The sequence below is a fragment of the Pimephales promelas genome, chromosome 7 (assembly GCF_988280905.1).
Source record: "Pimephales promelas chromosome 7, fPimPro1.hap1.1, whole genome shotgun sequence".
NCBI lineage: Eukaryota > Metazoa > Chordata > Actinopteri > Cypriniformes > Leuciscidae > Pimephales > Pimephales promelas.
The window spans coordinates 37,928,622-37,942,852 of NC_142775.1; the positions used below are offsets into that span (position 1 = coordinate 37,928,622).

Below are 14,231 nucleotides of genomic sequence, written 5' to 3' on the forward strand. Positions count from 1 at the left end.
GGAATTAGCTAGTAATAGTTACCTTACGTTGTTACAGTGTAGTTGACTGACTGTCCTTTTAACTTTTGACAATGTGACTGAAGTATTTCTTTAATAGTGTGTGACAGTTTTAGCAATGAGACATCTCATCTCTCCTTGGCCTGTTATATTGAAAATGTATGTTTTACAATTTGTAGTATGACGTTATCCATTGCTAAACTATGGCTCATTATAGACTAGCTAACCATAAAGCTAGCTAATGCCACTATTATCAGTCTGTTCTGTTGTGACAATAAAAGAAACAAGTTTCTTTTTAAAATGCATTATCATATTATTTTAGTTGAAACTCATAAATAACTACAAATAACTAATAGGGAAATCTGTTAGGCCGTGTGTCCACCAAAGTGTTTTTAGCCAGCTAGCCGTGCTTTGGGCGCTTGAGAGCGTTTTGGCAGCGCAGCGTTTTTTCTGTTGAGACGTTTCGTTGCTGTGATATCCGCAGCAGTTGAATGTTGTGACAGTTGGTCGGTGTGGTATTAGTCCCGCCCCTCCTCCACTGTGATTGGACGGCTGGGTAAAAAGCGACAGTGATGAGCGCTGCGTTTTATCCAAAGTTGAACATTTTTCAACTCCCAGCGACCAGTAAAAACGTCGGGCGCTTCAGCGTGAAAAAAACGCACAGCGCCTCGGTACGCTCATGGCGTTTAAAAAATGCGGCGCTCCCATTGAAAACAATTGAAAACATACGCCAGGCGCGTGGAAAAACGCTTTGGTGGACACACGGCCTTAATGTTTCGTTGCGCGTTTCCGAAATAAAAAAAAATAAAAAAATATCGGCCGATATATCGGAATATCAGATTTTAAAACCAAAAAAAAAAAATTTGTATCGGTATTGGCCTTCAAAATCCTTTATCGGTCAGGCTCTAATTATAATATACACATAAATAATATCGGCCGATATATCGGTATCGTCATCGGCCCCCAAAAATCCACATCGGTTCGGCTCCAAAAGAAATAACTATAAATGACAATAATGAATTTGAAATGTAAAGTAAAAGATATATTCAGCTTTATCACTCATTCTTTGTGCTAAAAGATGTTTGCATTATACTTTAGCTATAAATTTGCTAGTCAAAGTTGAAATTTGGTGAAACGGACTCCTGCCTGCATTCTTGTAAGTTTGCATTCATAGAGAAATCTTTAGCAGTTCGTTAGATGGATAGGAATGAGTAAGGTCAGTTTTTGAGGGTGTGGAAAGAGCTGGATCATGCTGAAATTATATAAAAATGTAGGAAACCGGGACCCGCCTTTCAATGAACGCTTACATCTGCAGCAAACGATCATTTCTTAACCTTTTTTCTCACGACTCTCTCTCCGTCCTTGCAGAGTGCCGTTTCCATTGACTTCAGTGTACTCTAGTGTGCATGCTTGCATCATGGTTTGATAACAGCAAAGCAAACATAGCTGAACGCGATAAGACTTGATTGCATTAACGCAATGGCATTTCATCAATCGCTGAATGGCCAATGCCATTCTGTTACTGAGTTTAGACACAAAGCTGATTACACATCTTTGGCCATGATCAGCTGCTCGGCTTCACTTCAACACACACACTTTCATAGCAGAGGTTTGTCTGACAGGCCTATGGGGAGTCTGATGTCATAAAGGGGCGTGGCCTCAAGGTGGGCCTGCCACTTTTGGCCAGAATCTGTCTCTAGTCGTGTCTTACTCGTTCACTGACTGACTGTGTGGATCAATGGGACATGTGAGGTGACTAAAAAGAGGAATTTCACACTGCAGCACAGGAGGTAAGAAACAATGGTTGTCTAGGTTTAATCTTTTACCTGTAGGGCAGGTAACTGTAATGCAGGTCTTGTTCATGCATGTTCATGTCACTCAGCGCAAAATGTGTCAGTTTATTCAGTTTGTTTGTGAAACCAGTCACATGGCCATACCTTATGTGCGTATTTTGGATTTACCTGGAAAATAAGCGGCTGGACTTTTATATAATTGAGTTTGTCTGAAGTTTCTGAAGTAAAACGCTAAAGTTAAACTGCATTGTTCCTAAAATATCCCGGATGGACTCTGCTGTGTAGCAGGAAGGTGTTTTTTTGGATATTGTTCAGCTCTTTACAACACAAACCCACCTTTTCCCCAAAGAGCCAATAATGGAAGGAGCTGGTCACAATGCCCTAGTAGGACGCAAGGAAACCCCCACTCATTTGTCCCAGATTCACTCGGCAAGCATGCACGCTTTTGAAACATTCTCCCAACAATCTCAGACAACAGTTAGCCTGATCCTTCGGATAATGAAATTCCTCAAAGCATTGCATCTGTCGCTCCTCGCATGGCAGCTGCAGTAATGCAGAATGCGAGGAATTCGAGCGCTATGCGTGTCGGCTCCCCCTGAACTTCTGTTTCCCAGTATAGTACATGTATTAGTGATTTCAGGTGACCCCAGATAGCCGCACTCTCCCTGAGCGCTTTAATAACGCAAGTGGTCTTTGCTGAGTTAGTATTGTAAACATTAATTAGGCTACTGTAGCTCGCAGCCGCCCACAGGACCACACAGCATTTAATAAAGTTGATGGAATTGGGCGGCAGACACTTAATGCCTGCTTAGCCGAAAATATTATCAAAAGACTCTTTGCCGCTGTGTTTTAGTTTTGGACGGTATAGGAAGTCATAAACCTATGAAAGTAAAATAGCTTTTTTATAGCTCTCTCTCTCTCTCTTTGTGTAGTTGTGTAATACTCTCTCTCTCACAGACACACACATACACTCCTTGATGAGTTTAGAGTGATTAAAGGAATAAAGGTGATGTAATTAATGTTTATTTCAGGTTTGAATGGGTGTTAATTATTGATTAATTAGGCTATATTTATTTAATCAAAATTACAGTAATGTGATGAGATATTATTATAAACAACTTGTTTTCTATGTGAATGCATGTTAAAATGTATTCCTACATTTTCAGCAGCCATTGCTCTAGTCGTCACATGATCCTTCAGAAATCACAGAAATCATATTATTTATGTTACAATTTTCTGGCTTTTAATGGTATTCAGTCAGTGGGGTTTATTTAGTTAGATTTAAACGGATGACACTGTTAATCTCATACTCACAACTTTCTTGTGAAACCTGATGGATTTCTTGCCCATTAAGTTCTTAAGGGCACTCATTATGCAAATTCACTTTTACATGTTTGAACATAAATGTTCCATGAATCATAAACAGTGTCATTATGGCAATGTAACAAGCCACGCCCCCGACTGGTGTCGAAATCTGCCTATTAGCAAAGTCTTTACGCAATCTGTCATGTTTATCTCCTCACTATAGCTAGTGGTAAAACATGAATGTCTCAGCTATGTGATAAACAATCAGAATATTTTGTTGTTGGCTGTGTCAATGAACACAGAACGTGTTTTCAGTTCACTGTAAAAAAAAAAAAAAAATGTGTTCAATTTACGGTAAAATACCGGCAGCTGTAGTTGCCAGAAATTTACCGTATAAAATACGGTAGCAAGAATTTACGGTAATAAGGTTTTACAGGCTTAACTTTAAATTTACAGAAATAAACCGTATTTAATTACCTGATATACTGTTAAATTATTGACCATTTGAAGTGTTAATATCTGTTTTTTTACCATTGTAATATACTAACATCCAACAATCACAGCAGTAATGATAGTCACATGATATCTCACATGTAGCTCTTTCACAAGAAACTCAATATTAACATACAGTATAGAAGCGACACTGTGTCATTCACTCAAACATTAAACACTATCATGGTAACACACATGAAATTTTAAAAAGGCAATAAACATTAATTTAACAACAAAACCCTAATGTACCTAACTGATTAGAAAAAGACAAAGCAAACTATGAGGAAACAAGTTATTTCAACAAAAATACATCAAATGTGGAGTGTCACGTAGGGAATTGTGGGAATGTCAATTTACGTTTTTTTTCACTGTAAATTATATGATGATGACTTTTAAAACTGTAAATTTAACAGTATTTTACAGTAAAATTACATGAAATTTACCATAAGATCTATCACAGTTATTTACCGTATATAGTAAGGAAAGGTTAACCAATTAACAGTTTTTCACTGTAGCATTTTTACAGTCTTTTACTGTTAAAATCACGATCATTTTTTACAGTAACACGCTAGACGGACGTGTTTGACCGTTGCGCCAGTGTCTCGCATCTTTTACAGCGTCTTGGTTTAAAAACGCAGTGCTCAAGTTTAATTTTGGTAATCCTTTATTTTACAGTGTCATTGTTACATATGTTACATGTAGTTGCTATAGTAATAACTATCAATTATGCATAATTACATACAACTAATCCTAAATTTTGACATCTTGTGTTTTCCACTCTCCACTCCTCGCATTTTTCGATCGTGTAGAATAGATGAAATTACTGTGACATTACTCAACTGTAAACCGGCACTTGGCTCTAACGACCTGTTTAAAACTGTATTATGAAAGAGAAATATGCATATAAATGTAAATCACATTTTGAATTGATTAGATTTCAAAGTAATGCTAATATGTTAATAATAAACCTTTTTAATTGCAGAGTTGGTGTTGCTGAGACTGGGATGTATTTGGTCTTATATTTATCAATGCATTTGCACTATAAAGGCTAAAATCAGCTATTTGCAACAAAAATTCTAGCTCAAAGTTTATCCATTGATCGTCACATCACAGTACTTTTTGGACATTTTTAGCTTAATTTGAATGAAGTACTAATAAAAAAACAGCGAGTGCCAGAAGAACTTAGACATGTAGTTGCTAAATGTTTGCAATATTTTGAATGTCATCCATAGCTTTTAAAGGGACACTTCACCCATTTGTATTGCATTAAGCTTTGTTTCTTTAGAAACCCAGTCATATTTTTGAACGATCATGGTTTATTCACATATTTTCCCCTGAGATGGGGAAAAATAAGGATTTAAATGTTTTACTTCCTGGTTATTGTGATGTAAAAATCGTCATTTTGAGATAATCGTCAATTATTTTACATTTCGACTACATATATGATCCACTTTCAATAAAGATTAATGTTGAAATGGGTGAAATGCTCCTTTAAAGCATCCCAGGATGATAGTTAGTAGATGTTCAAAGTACCAAGTAAGCAGAACTGCAATCTAGACGAGAAAAAGCTCAAATATAAGAGCGTTTTCATAATTTACATACTTCAATTTGGGGGGATTCTGTGCTGGTATTTCAGATATTCCAGTAATGAGCCGTACGACCTTAGTTTACTGATGTCTGATGATCGGAGATAGTCTAAAAATGTTGTCGTGTGTGTTGAGTCGTTACTGATAATGCAGATTATCCAGCGTTAGGATCTGTGATGTGAATGCATGGCTGCCTGTGCCTGCTTTAAACTTTCGCCTCGCCCTTGTATTGAGGACTCGCACATGTTGTTCAGATATTTCCCCCCACAACACAGAACAGGTGTTTTGAATATATCCGAGTTGAGGTGCGTTCTGAAGTGCCCTAATGTGACCATATGTCTCTTGAGTTTATGCATTGAGACATTGGTTTGGCTTATTAATGAATTAAATTGTGTGCAAGCATTCACTGAGACATTAGTCATGTTTCTTCATGTCGTTTTTTAATGACATCATGTCACGGTTCGGGTTGTGTAGAGTGGAGTGAGGACTCAAATGCAGAGTAGATTTGAAGCTTTTAATTAAGTGAAACATAAATCAAACAAACCAAACAAAAGAAATCCAGGTCTCAAAACTAAATCCAAAGACATGACGTGGCAGGCACAGAACTACACACAACATAACCATACCATTAACAACGAACGAGCACAGGACAGCAAACACAGGAAGGCTAAATAGGCAGGCAACAATGAGGTAAACGAGGATAACAGGTGGGACAATTAAACCAATGATCAGATAACAAGGGGAGGGATCAGACAACGACAAGAGCACATGGCTCAACATAACAAAACTCATGTGCATAACAAAGACAGGACAGACATGTGACACTACCCCCTCCCTACGGAGCGGCTACCAGACGCTCTATCAGGCGGAACAGGAGGGATAGACCAGGGCGGGAGGGGGGGACAGACCAGGGTGGGACAGGAGGGACAGACCAGGGTCGGGACGGGAGGGGCAAATCGTTTAGTCCTGTGAGACACAGGCAAAACACAAAGTCCATTGGGCGGCCAGAACGAGAAACAAAGTCCATCAGGTGGCCAGGGCGGTGAAGAGCCCTCGGACGACCAGGGCGGAGCAGACATTTCGGGCGGCCAGGGCGGTGAAGACCCCTCGGGTGGCCAGGGCGGTGAAGACCCCTCGGGTGGCCAGGGCGGTGAAGACCCCTCGGGTGGCCAGGGCGGTGAAGACCCCTCGGGCGGCCAGGGCGGTGAAGACCCCTCGGGCGGCCAGGGCGGTGAAGACCCCTCGGGCGGCCAGGGCGGTGAAGACCCCTCGGGCGGCCAGGGCGGTGAAGACCCCTCAGGTGGCCAGGGCGGTGAAAACCCTTCGGGCGGCCAGGGCGGTGAAAACCCTTCGGGCGGCCAGGATGGAGCAGATCTTTCAGGTGGCCAGGGCGGTAAAAACCCCTCGGGTGGCCAAGGCGGTGCAGACCCCTCGGGCGGCCAGGGCGGTGCAGACCCTTCGGGTGGCCAGGACGGGGAAGACCACTCGGGCAGCCAGGGCGGTGAAGAACCCTCGGGACCAGACACTGGCTCGTGAACAGGCGCTGGCTCTGCCTCCGGCTCGGGAACAGGCGCTGGCTCTGCCTCCGGCTCGGGAACAGGCGCCGGCTCAGGAACTGACACTAAAACAGACACAGTCACAAGAACGGACACAAACACAGACAAAAACACTCGGTCCTGAACCAACATGAGCTCCAGCTCAAGGACAGGCACCAGCTCAGGGACAGGCACCGGCATCGGCTCAGGGACAGGGACCGGCTCAGGGACAGGCACCGGCTCAGGGACAGGCACCGGCTCAGGGACAGGCACCGGCTCAGGGACAGGCACCGGCTCAGGGACAGGCACCGGCTCAGGGACAGGCACCTGCTCAGGGACAGGCACCGGCTCAGGGACAGGCACCGGCTCAGGGACAGGCACCGGCTCAGGGACAGGCACCGGCTCAGGGACAGGCACCGGCTCAGGGACAGGCACCGGCTCAGGGACAGGGACCGGCTCAGGGACAGGGACCGGCTCAGGGACAGGCACCGGCTCTCGCTGGGCAGACGGGACGTGAACAGTCTCTCGCTGGGCAGACGGGGCGTGAACAGTCTCTCGCTGGACAGACGGGACGTGATTCCTTCTCCGGACAACCGGAACCGGGACCACCGGGACTGGGCTCACCGGGTCAGTCACGGAGGAAGTCTTCCTTCTCCTCCTCCGTTTCGGGATCACCGGAACTGGGACCCCCAGAAGAGGAACCCTCCTCCTGGCCAAACGAGTTCCCTCAAACGACCGTCCGTGTTCGATGGAAGGGGGCTTGGAAGATTCTACCACCATGGTCTCCTCCGTAATACGAGCCCATAATGCAAAGCACTCGAAAATATTCATCCGAGGCGGAACCTCCCCAGATTGCGAACTCCCCCTCTGCTGCTTCCTCTCATCCTGGGTAGCAGGAGAAGAAATACGAACCTCCTTTTTGCAGGAACCAGACATCATAGCTTCAAATCACTCCCTCTGCTGAGTCCTCAAATGGCTCGTTCGTTCTGTCACGGTTCGGGTTGTGTAGAGTGGAGTGAGGACTCAAATGCAGAGTAGATTTGAAGCTTTTAATTAAGTGAAACATAAATCAAACAAACCAAACAAAAGAAATCCAGGTCTCAAAACTAAATCCAAAGACATGACGTGGCAGGCACAGAACTACACACAACATAACCATACCATTAACAACGAACGAGCACAGGACAGCAAACACAGGAAGGCTAAATAGGCAGGCAACAATGAGGTAAACGAGGATAACAGGTGGGACAATTAAACCAATGATCAGATAACAAGGGGAGGGATCAGACAACGACAAGAGCACATGGCTCAACATAACAAAACTCATGTGCATAACAAAGACAGGACAGACATGTGACACATCATCCTGTTAACCCGACTTAATTGAATACAGTTGCTTTCTCCATCGGTTTATAAGACTTGTCATGGTTTCCACAAAAATATTAAACAGCTTCAACAGCGATAATAATAAATGTTTCTTCTGCCAATCAGCATTTTAGAATGATTTCTGAAGGATCATGTGACGCTGAAGACATTGAATCACAGGAATAAAGTAGATTAAAGAAAACATGCAAATATAAAACTGTTATTTTAAATGATATTAATATTTGACACTTTTTACTGTATAAGAGACTTTAAGAAATCTTACCGACCCCAAACTTTTGTAGTCTATGTTGTATTCCTACATGACAAAAAATGACTTTAAATCCAATTTGTCTTTTGAAAATCAGCTTGTAACTGGATTTAAAAGCATACAGTATGCAAATGTGTTTTTTTATCAAGTTTGTGAAAACATTTCTTACAATTTTGACAAATCAAAAGATTTCATGTGATGCTTTTTAGTTCAAGTTACAAAAAGATTTTTTTAAGTTCGTAACTCCTAAAGATGTTTTTTTTTGCTGCCATTGTGAGCAAAGCATGCGTTTGTGTGAGAGCTCGAGTTTATTCATGATATGTGGTTTTGTTTAATGATAGCTATCTGTGCTGATGATGAATGAGTTTAGATCTCAAGCGATGCGTCACAGGAAAAGGCCTTCCTTTAGTCAAGCTCCGACACGCCGGTGTGTCATTCACTGTTCTGAGATAGTGGTCAAAAACACTCACTGATCAGCCTCTCATAGTCGTATACAGGCCCAGACGTCCATCGTTTGCTTGTACTTTCAGATTCACAGCTCTGCTTTAGTCCGTCCCACAAACACCTCAAAAAAACAAAACAACATGTCAGCTTTTGTCTTTGCAGCCCGGTTTACATGCAAGCCTCTCATGTCAACAAAACAAGTCAAACAATGCATGCATGCTGTCAGATGTTTCCATGAAGCTCTTTGTCATTTAAATTCAGCTGACAGCAAAAACGCTGCCACGTGTGTCCCTTTTTTTTTTTGTTGAAAATTTTATTTAGCTTTTTTCAAATACAAAAACAGACCTCAGACACACGAGGCAACATTGACAAAAAAAGGGAGATACAATGTAAGACAGTTGCTGTGTCCGAATATATATATATATATATAGTAATAACAATAATATATATATATATATATATATATATATATATATTGTGTGTGTATATCATTTTATGTGAGTATACACTATGCATGCAGATAAAGTTTGATATACTTAAGTTGCAGCCAACTTTTTATATATATATAAAAAGCTGTGCAATAATATAGTTTATATTTTGAAATGATATCATCATGCAGTTGAGATTTGCTGTATACTATTGGTTTACGTATATTGTATGTATACAGACAAAGTTGGATGTACCATTTTCAACTTGTATGTCACTCACTGGGTGATGTTTAACTATAAATCATTACCTGGGAGACTATGCAGGAGGTTTGATAAAGCTGTTATGGTTAAAGAGGTGGACAGTTGTGAATCCTTAAAATATCAACATTGTGTCTCGGGCGATGTTTGTGCAGGTGTCTTGAAGGCCCATGGCTCTATTTACTGTTTGAAATACTTTGAAAAATGAAATTATCCCATTAGAAGTAATTTTATATTCATAATATTCCTCTCAATCCACTGCATCATAGTCCTTTCAGGTTCGAAACGGATACAAATGGAAAGAAGAGAGAGAGAAAACTACCATTTTTGGATTATTTGTTTTTTGTCTTAATGCATTCTGGTATTGCTTTTCAATGAAAGATGCGTACAATGCTGTGTTTTCATAACAGATACAATTCAATTCAATGAATCTTGTAATTCTGATTGGACGAGCCACGGCACCTTTGAAGTAAAAACGCCATTTATGCAAATAAATCTTCAGATGTATGTTGATGAGGGCTTTGGTGGACACTAATGGGGCGTTTGCTATTTGAAACGTCTGTTTTCAACGTGTCTGCTTACCGTGTCAGAAACGCTTGTGTTTACTTTGGCCTGCCCTACCAACTCAAACATAACATGCTATGCTAATGCACACATTTCAGGGGCTTTCCCAACTTCCTGCGTAATGTTTACACTCAGTTTCTTAGGCGTGTACTATTCCTGACTCTCCACAGGGAATCTTGTAAATCAAATAAAAGTCAGGTAATTGGTATAAAATATTGTCTGCTGTTGAGAGATATTTGTGAACTGTTAGTATGTCAGACTCAGTAGATGGTGATTAATTGTGTTTCTGATGCCCACCATTATTATTTCTGCAGATCGTATTTGGATTAATTTGACATTCAAACAAAACCCTTTTCTTATGGCGTAATCGTAATACATTCTGAGGTGTTCAATGCCCTATAACCTAAAATTGACCACATTGAGCAACAAAGTGTTTGTACAGTGTCGGCTTAATAAGATTTAAAAGAGGAATCGAAAGGGTCATGAGGCCCTAATGTCTTCCCAGTCCAAAATTAAAGTCCAATTTAAGCTGTGAAAAAAAAATCCTGTTTTTAAATTTGAAACGTTAGTCTGAGACGGTCACACATGACCACTTTGACACGTTATTGACCCTTTCTGGTGTCCAGTCATGAGGTAATGCGCTGGAGGAAGGATAGAGACTATTATTCTTAAACAATAGAGGAAATAATCAAGCATAAAATGAGGAAAAGTTTGCCAAACCTTGTACTATTTCAAGCTCTGCGCTATAAATCAGCCTGTGCTTGACAGTGGCATGTCCCAGCGTGCATTATTTTGTTACAGTATATATGATGTAGGCTTTACAAATATGCACTGTCAGAAAAAGTATGGTGCAATAGCTGTATCCTTAAAATGACTACTTTGTACTGTATTTTTACCCCTAAAAGTTTCATAGTAGAACCTACTCCAAAGTACTAATATGTACCCTAAGGTACTACTATGAACCTTTTAGGGGTAATTAAGGTACAAGATTGTCAATTTAAGTGGAATTACCCTTGTGACAAGCTGTTGTACCCCTAATGATAACATTTTTGCTCATTTTTCTGGCAGTGTTCAGTGTTTAGTTCAGGATGGGGTTGTTTGAGTACTTATTTTACATGCTAAGATGGTATTTACGTAGAAGTCTAAAGTCACAGCAGCTAAAAGCAATTGCATGCATGCAAATGGAAACTAGCTGCACAATTTAATGTCATTTCATTGTGTTGCAAAATTGTGTTAGTGTTGTAGTACTTGAGACCGGTCTCTCGATCTCGTCTCGGACTCGACTGCTTTTAGTCTCAGTCTTGGACATTGAGGACTCAGGATTTTTTTCAAGACCAGACAACTGTGAAAATATCACTAATTTACCAGTATATTGACAAATTTTTTGTTAACATCCTTGCTTTTATGTTTGTAATATGTACTGATTCAAATCCAAGCAATAACGTGACTCATTGGTCATTGCTAATTATGTACTTTTGTTACCGCTGCCTGTCACCCATGCATTCATGTTCATGTATTGTTAATAAAGGCGGAGAAAAGTGAAGACAAGTTTTACATTCTGTACTAAATGATGGAAGTCACCCAGGAGTATTGAATAAAGATGGTTTATTTCAGCTTTGAGTGTTAAATGTCTCTGTTTTTATGGGAATGTGGATCTTTCAGATCAATCTGAGAAGATTTCAGATCAATCTCTTTTGATCCTGTTTCACATTTTATTGTGTCATGGAGTGTGGGGCGCTGGTCTTGGTCTTGGTCTTGACTCGGTCTCTGCCCCTAAAAGTCTTGGTCTTGTCTCGGTCTCAATACACTCTGGTCTTGGTCTTGACTCGGCCCCTAAAAGTCTTTGTCTTGTCTCAGTCTCCATACACTCTGGTCTGGTCTTGTCTTGGTCTCAATACACTCTGGTCTTGGTCTCGGCCCCTAAAAGTCTTGGTCTCGATACACTCTGGTCTTGGTCTTGTCTTGGTCTCGGCCCCTAAAAGTCTTGGTCTTGTCCCAGTCTCAATACACTCTGGTCTTGTCTTGACTCGGCCCCTAAAAGTCTTGGTCTTGTCTCGGTCTCAATACACTCTGGCCTTGGTCTTGTCTTGGTCTCGGCCCCTAAAAGTCTTGGTCTTGTCTCGGTCTCGATACACTCTGGTTTTGGTCTTAGTCTTGTCTCGGTCTCAATACACTCTGGTCTTGGTCTTGTCTTGGTCTCGGCCCCTAAAAGTCTTGGTCTTGTCCCAGTCTCAATACACTCTGGTCTGGTCTTGACTCGGCCCCTAAAAGTCTTGGTCTTGTCTCAGTCTCGATACACTCTGGTCTGGTCTTGTCTCGGTCTCAATACACTCTGGCCTTGGTCTTGTCTTGGTCTCGGCCCCTAAAAGTCTTGGTCTTGTCTCGGTCTCGATACACTTTGGTTTTGGTCTTGGTCTTGTCTCGGTCTCAATACACTCTGATCTTGGTCTTGTCTTGGTCTCGGCCCCTAAAAGTCTTGGTCTTGTCTCAGTCTCAATACACTCTTGTCTTGGTCTTGGTCTCGATACACTCTGGTCTTGGTCTTGTCTTGGTCTCGGGTTAGGTGGTCTTGACTACAAAACTAGTGTTCGTTAGTGTTTACACTATTGATTTTAGTCATTTTTTCTCTAAATATAGTGTGTTGAACAGGACAGTGTTTTTAATACATTAATCAAGCATTAGTGTTTGGCAAGTCGACTAGTGTTTTGCTTCGCTTTTTGCATCCACTCTTGCATTGCGTGTTTGTGTGTTTTGGGGATGGAGCAATGAAGGGTGGGGTGTGTTTGTTTGGGTTGATTCCAAATATCAACAGTTGCACCTGTAACTCATACATTCAACATGTTTTTAATCCGTTTTCTCTTTGTTTAACAGGAGATCATCGAAAAGCAAAGCACCTCCTCCTCCTCCTGTCCAGAAAGGCCTGGATGCTCCATTGCTGAGCCTAAAGCTCCCAGCACACCCTCACCCTGCCATGGACCAGAAGGAAAACATGCTGGAGCAGGATTTAACGCTCGCCGTGGTCCTTCCTGGAGGGGTGGAGAAGACCATCGAGGTCCATGGCAGGTGAGGGGTTCTGTTGGTTGTGTTTTAGGTACAGCGCTGGAGGCTGGTTTAGAGTTCACATGGGAAAGATGTCACATTTGCAGCAGGAGAAGAGACAAGCAACAGTTTTAATCAAATAATCAAGACAATCCAAAAGAAATCGAAATCGAGCAACATAACTCGACACAGGTGAACTCTATTGAAACCAAAAGGACACAGGACATTAACACAGGAAACTTGAACAATGATATGACAGAAAAGCTTCAAGTCTAGCTGACAGAGAAGTGAAAAGTCAAAGTGAATTAACAATATAGTCGGAGTTCCCGTGGATTTTTAAATATATTTCAAAATTAAAGACGTTAAAAGTCTAAAATTTTACAAAAATATGTTGACCCGCTCAATCAGTGTTATTTTAGCATTATTTACATACTATCATAGTATTTATTAATATTTTGTTTTAGCTTTTAGTTTTTTTAATTTTAGCTCATTTAATTTTTTTGTATCACAATTAATTTGTGTTGAAGCTTTAGTAATTTTGTTATATGCTTTTATTATTATATATATATTTTTAAATATATTTCTATTTAGCTCTAATTTATTTTTTGTATCAGTTTTAGTACTTACTTTTTTTCAGTTAGTTGCCAAGGCAAAATTAAAATTTTTCGTTTAATGCTTTTTTTATTCTAAATTTTTTTGGGGAAAATTTTTAAATTTAAAAATAAAAAAATAATTAATTAATTAAAAAAAATATATATTTTTACTTTGTCAACAATGCCCATTTATCTCTCCACTGTGGTTTTAATATGCTTGTTTTGTGCCCCATTTTTAAATCATTTTTTAAAGCATAAATAACTAAATTATATTAAGTTTAAGCTTAGACAAAATGAAAAACATTTGCTAGTTGGATAAGAAAAAATAACTTTATTCAACATATAATCTTTAAAAACACACTTCAGCTTTAAATAATGTCACAGCATTGTGCTCTGCAAACAACATTGAAAAAGATTGTGTTGATTTTGGTTGACACTGGAGTTTCCCTCCATCCAGGAATAATAATGATAAAAATTACATTGTAAACAAATTACAATATACAGATGTGCTTGAGGAGTTTGTTGGCAAACCTTTACACAAGACTGGACATTTGTTGCTTTTGC

The 14,231-nt window shown here is 40.5% G+C and overlaps 1 protein-coding gene across 5 annotated transcripts in view; it reads left to right on the forward strand.

The window, feature by feature from the left end:
• Positions 1-14,231, forward strand: part of cobll1b (cordon-bleu WH2 repeat protein like 1b) — a 66,309-nt gene that overhangs the window by 27,679 nt on the left and 24,399 nt on the right. For 4 of the 5 annotated variants that reach the window (XM_089133435.1, XM_039683503.2, XM_039683502.2 and 1 more), the window contains exon 3: positions 12,907-13,098. In XM_089133435.1, the coding sequence (XP_088989561.1) occupies positions 12,907-13,098 (192 nt within the window). Of the gene's footprint in view, positions 1-1,680; positions 1,788-12,906; positions 13,099-14,231 lie in introns of those variants that run through there. The other variant, XM_039683504.2, reaches the window with a different exon arrangement.